At 39.6% G+C, this 5403-nt stretch overlaps 1 protein-coding gene across 2 annotated transcripts; it reads right to left on the bottom strand.

The window, feature by feature from the left end:
* Positions 1-271: 271 nt before the first annotated feature.
* On the bottom strand, positions 272-4895 carry LOC147880689 (ent-kaurenoic acid oxidase 2-like). Of its 2 annotated transcripts, XM_087371336.1 has the most exons (9): positions 4744-4895; positions 4328-4655; positions 4051-4200; positions 3709-3960; positions 2279-2365; positions 1933-2011; positions 1343-1449; positions 926-1047; positions 272-390 (listed from the first exon to the last, which is right to left on the bottom strand). In XM_087371336.1, exons 1-9 carry the CDS (start codon positions 4845-4847, stop codon positions 300-302), a joined length of 1320 nt encoding a protein of 439 aa, XP_087227462.1. In that variant the 5' UTR covers positions 4848-4895; the 3' UTR covers positions 272-299. The 2 variants fall into 2 exon arrangements, with proteins under 2 accessions (XP_087227462.1, XP_087227463.1); XM_087371337.1 differs by lacking the exons at positions 926-1047; positions 1343-1449 and having other exon boundaries at positions 346-390.
* Positions 4896-5403: the final 508 nt, after the last annotated feature.

Below are 5403 nucleotides of genomic sequence, written 5' to 3'. Positions count from 1 at the left end.
AGAGAGAGAGAGAGAGAGAGTATTATATGATATGATATGATATAATTGTATTAAATTCCACATGAGACTCTTCAGGATCTATGGGATTTGCGACCAATATCAACTAATAGTGTGTGTGAGAGAGAGAAACAGAGAGAGAGGGAGAGGGGGTGGGGGCTCACTGATTTTTTCACAATGCTTATAGAAAAACCCTGTCCCTAAGGGAACACTCCCAAAATATTTATTAATTACATACTGATGTCTCATTATCTGAGAGAGTACAAATGTTCACTCACATAATTACAAACATCCTTCATATTTCAAACATGAGAAAAAGATATTTTAGCTCCATCAATAGGCTTTGGATGTGGCAAGTAAACAACTTTAGCATCTGGGTCTAACAACTTCCACCTGCCAAAATACACAAAACCAATACCTCATTTGGGATCCATGCACAATGGTTAGATCCCATCTCCCACCTCTCTCTCTCTCTCTCTCTCTCTCTCTCTCTCTCTCACACACACACACACACACACACACATGCATGCACGCACGCACGCAAGCACGGATATACATACACCTACACCTATGAATGTACATATATGTATACATGCACGTGCACAAATGCACACACATGCACATGCATGTGTGGGTGTGTTTGTTTGTTGGTGTGTGTGTGTGTGTGTGCGTGCATGCGTGTGCGTGCGCATGTTCATGCATGTGCATGCACATGTGAGTTTTGTTAGCTGAAGAAAATGACTCTTTATTTCTATTTCTCATACTCTATACATATGGTAATCATAGTTGAGACCATGAACTATTTTTGTAAAACTCATCTTGGTCCCCACAAATTTAAGTGTACGCATGCACCCTAAGAAAACTAGCTTCTTTAAGAAGAGAGAGAGAGAGAGAGAGAGAGAGAGAGAGAGAGATTATGACCACTTACTTGTAGTTAAGTGCTAGTTCATGTAAGAACATGCATGCTCTAAATATTGCGAATTGATTACCAGGACAGTGTCTAACTCCAAGTCCAAATGGTTGGTACACGCCAGGCCTTCGAACAAAGCCCTACAAATGTCCAATGATGTTTGTCATCCACATTTTTGCATGTCAACGGGCTTGTTTGAGGTACATACTTGAAACGATAGACGATCTTAAATGTTGATACTTTTCCCTGACAAATCACATTCAGTATTGCAAATAAGGAATGTGGTGTTCATGATAGTCTCTCATATTCTTAGGTTCTCAATGGAGGTGAACCAAACATGCCAAATATACCAATTTGTAATATATACATGCTATACAAAGCCTTGGATTTTCATTAAAAAAATGATGAGTGGAATTGGAGAAGACAATGAAATACCTTCATGCGGTCGGGATCAAACTTTTGAGGGTTCTCAAAGTACATAGGGTCCATGTGTGGAGCACGAAGCCATATGGCGACCCTCCAACCTTTGGGAAAGAGATATCCTTAAAAAAACATGAAATTATAGAAGAATAAAATTATTATGGAGCATATGGAAAGATATTACATCGAGAAATATAAATAATAGTTTTGTTGACCCTACATTCATGCTAAAGTAAGTGGGTAAGATTTCTATACTATATTCTACATAATTTATGCTACAAATCAAATGACAAAATAAATTGTCCACATCATCTCAGAGCCACATGCATTTCTCTTCATGGAAAGCTTTCAATGTGTATATAGAGCCAGAATGACACGCATGACAAGATCTAGGGATTATCGATGTTGATACATGAAGAAAAAAATATAGAAAAATACTCCTTGTTATCCTAACTAGCCCAACAAGCCAAAGAACCTTATTGAAGTTCAAACCTATGGGAATCCTACTATTGATCTAAAGTATGTACTCCATTGTAGGGAAAAATAAATATGTCCATATCAGTTTTCACTTTCCAATGACTAGAGGAAATCTAGATAGCTCTTACCTTTGTGTATTACATCCTTACTAATAGACCGGAATACAATAGGAGCTATGTTCACCATTCGTTGCACTTCACTTATGATCTGCACACATGGCTCAATATTAGTAGTCCGTATTAGTAGTGCATGCATCATGGGAAGTATGGCAACGTTGTTTTGATTAGGATATAAATATTGATTTTGATTTAACAAGGCAAGCAAGGACCATGGTGTTTGTGAAGATGGATTTATAAAGGCGATAGGAAGGTGGTTAGGTTTTTAACCTTACATTTGTACCAAGCAAGGAAGATGACATGAGGGTGTCATTCACAACAAGCACATGAGGGTGAGAAGGATCATTATGCCCCTTACCAAATCTGTGTATGGCATTAGCTTGAAATCACTCATTTCTAAAGGTACACCTAGTCCCTTGCTGCATTGAAGTTGTTGATGCTCTTCCTGGTATCATCATTAGCAACAACAATATCAACAACAATAGTCCTTGTAGTAACCTTTAACATATTTGTTAGCATTTTAGATTACTAGCAATTGACTAAAATTTTCGTTAGCTTCTTATGTTAGCTCAATGTTATGTTTTATGTATTTCACATAAACTCAAAGTTGATTTGGTGAGAAAGCGTCTCTTTTATTTTCACATGCTAGAAGTACTCCTTGTTTGTACACTAATTATCATGCATCAAATGAACAATCCATGTGCTATATTGTTCATATATAGACCTACTAAACAAAGTGCCATTGTCATGTACACTCAAGGATTTGTGAGGTATTTAAATGACTTTGATTCAAATTAGACGTTTTTTTGGAAAAAATCATTAATTTTTTTTTCCAATCATAGGTCCTTTTCTTGGTGACTTGTTGATAGATCAATGCTTGTCATCACCTAGTATATTCTAGGCAAAGTGATTACCATTTATCCAAAATCCTAAACATATTCAAATGTGACTATAAAAAAAGGGGAAAATTTGAGGTGCAAATTTATTAGCCCAATGGCAAATCTAGAGGCTTGTTCAACTTGTCCGTGCTACTATTTATAGCTTTAAATTTGATAAATTTGCCCAAAAATTATCGTAACTTTCTCATACGAGCTTCGAATTTATTTCTCCAAGTACTTAAGTCTATTGGCACACTTGATTGGAGCCATCTACAAGGTTAGAATTTTCAAATTCTAGTTTATCAAAAACGTGTATATGAAGTTTAGGTTGAAAGTGGTAGCATGGGCTAATATTTGTACCTCTATATTGGGGGGGAAGTTTTGCGCAATAACCTACATTTCCATAGCTTTGGTCTTGGAAGATTCGCCCAATTATCACTAATGATCTCCACTTCCATAACTATGTTTCCCTCTTATTTTTTACCCAGTTATATAGAATCACTCACTAATGCCTACATTACCACTAATCCAAAATGCTAGCTAACATACTAGACATTGACTACAATGAATTTATCATTGTGGAAAAAATACTACATTATCATTAATCCAAAACGTTGGCTAACATATTAGAAGTTGACCATAACAAATAAATAATGCGTCCCTTGTCATTAATCCAAAATGCTAGCTAATATTCGAGAAGTTGAGTATAAAAGATTTGTCCGTGTGGGAAAAAAAGTTAGAGAACATATTCGAAGTTGACTATAACAAATAAACAATGGCTACATTATCGATAATCCAAAATGCTAGCTAACATATTCGAAGTTATAGTAACAAATTTGTCCGTGTGAGAATAAAAAAAGACCAGCATGATCCCTAATAACAATAATAAAGGGAATTCAAAAAATCTTACTCTGAGCTTGCTCAAGGCTTGTGGATTTTTGGAGAGTAGGATGGTGCTCCACATGAGAGTATACGCAGTCGCTTCGTGCCCAGCCAGCATAAAAGAGACTATGGTGTCACAGATCTCTGCATCCGTCAACAACCGTCCTTCACTATCTTCTTGCTTCATCAGCACGCCCAGAAAATCGTTATCTTCTATATTGCCTTGCCTTCGACGTGATTCTATCATCTCATGCACCACAGTATTCACTCTCCTCCGACACTGCACCCCAATATCATCCCTTCGTCAAATCCATGATCTGGTGTTGTTAAGCACATGCCCATGTATTCTGCTACCCTCTAATTCACGCACCTGCCTTGCTTTGTGGTGGCTGAAGCCCGGAAGATTCATCGGATACGCTCGAATTCCCTTCATCAGCCCGTCCATATCCATCTCCATTTGCTCCATCACAGGACCTCGTGGAATGCTCAGAAACATTCCGCAAATTGTCTCGAACGCCATCTGCAGAGCCATTTCTATTTAGGCCGGTTCTGAATCGCACAGTCAAGCGCATGGTAATTATTTTGGCAAGAGATGCAGTGGTTCTTCTCTCTTAGCTTGAAACGCCAGTCAGGAAGTCCCAACTTACTCGTCTGGTTTCCTCCCGAAGTGTCACCGTTCCTTCTTTCGCCCAGAGTTTGAGAGTTTCTGTCGTCTGTTCTCTCATCCTCTCGAGACATTTCCTGAGGGCGACAGGATGCGTCAAAGCTTCAGATAAGCGTCGCCTCAGGTTTTTATGTAGCTGCCCTTGTGCATATGACAAGGACGCTGGTCCAACGAGAACCGGTGAAGGCCAACCAGGCGTAAACACATCGGTGTCGGGTCCAAGCACGAACTTGTTAATCTCTGGCGAGCAACTTATGATATGCGGTCCGCCAAACAAGTGACTCTTGAACATTCCAGCTGTACGGCCATACCTGTCGGCAGCACAGTTAAAACGAATAGATGATTTCAAGCAGAGATACAAAACAGTAGGAACAGGAACCACAAAATGGATCGCCTTACTTTCGGATTCGTTTCTCTATGAAGGCCTCCGGATTGTGTTTATATGTTCCCACGAAATCCAGCATCTCTCCAATGAGAGGCCACCCCATGTCTCCAGGAGGCATGACAGCTCCTTTAGAAATCCTCCGGGGTACATATAGCCATTTGTTAAAGCTCCTCGACGCCCATGCTAAGGTTGCAAGCGTGACTACTACCAGCGCTAAGATGTACGGATGTTCGAACATTTCGAACAGGCAGCCTTCTTGACGTAGATGACAGTATACGCCACAAGAGATGCAGAGGGTGACTCTTAGTGGCTAGTATTTTTGTGGTACCTCTGCAGTTTCGATCATGTACTAATGGGCAGAAGGGGGAACATTTGCTGGCACGGACGAGTCCTACAAGAAGCTGTTTTGTCTCTCGAGTTGTGAAAAGTCGTAATGTCCCTCTAGTTGCGTTAAAAGTCGTACTGGAATGTCGATGATTTCGACAAATGTCACAGAAAATGTTGCATGATGCGAGTTCGTCGTGTTGTATCTTCCGTTAAACGTTTCGAAGATGCCGGCACTGTAGACGGGCATTAAGAACAGCAACCTCTGCCACAATTCTATATTCGAATGAGCGTCCTGCGGTATCTGCACGATGTAGAGAGGGAGGATACCCTTGTCCTTAGCAATATCT

Source organism: Dipteris shenzhenensis, chromosome 32, assembly GCF_047967505.1.
Source record: "Dipteris shenzhenensis isolate YYH24624 ecotype China chromosome 32, Dip_SZ_1.0, whole genome shotgun sequence".
NCBI lineage: Eukaryota > Viridiplantae > Streptophyta > Polypodiopsida > Gleicheniales > Dipteridaceae > Dipteris > Dipteris shenzhenensis.
Note: the sequence above shows the minus strand (reverse complement) of the source record. Positions and strands in the feature narration are given on the sequence as shown.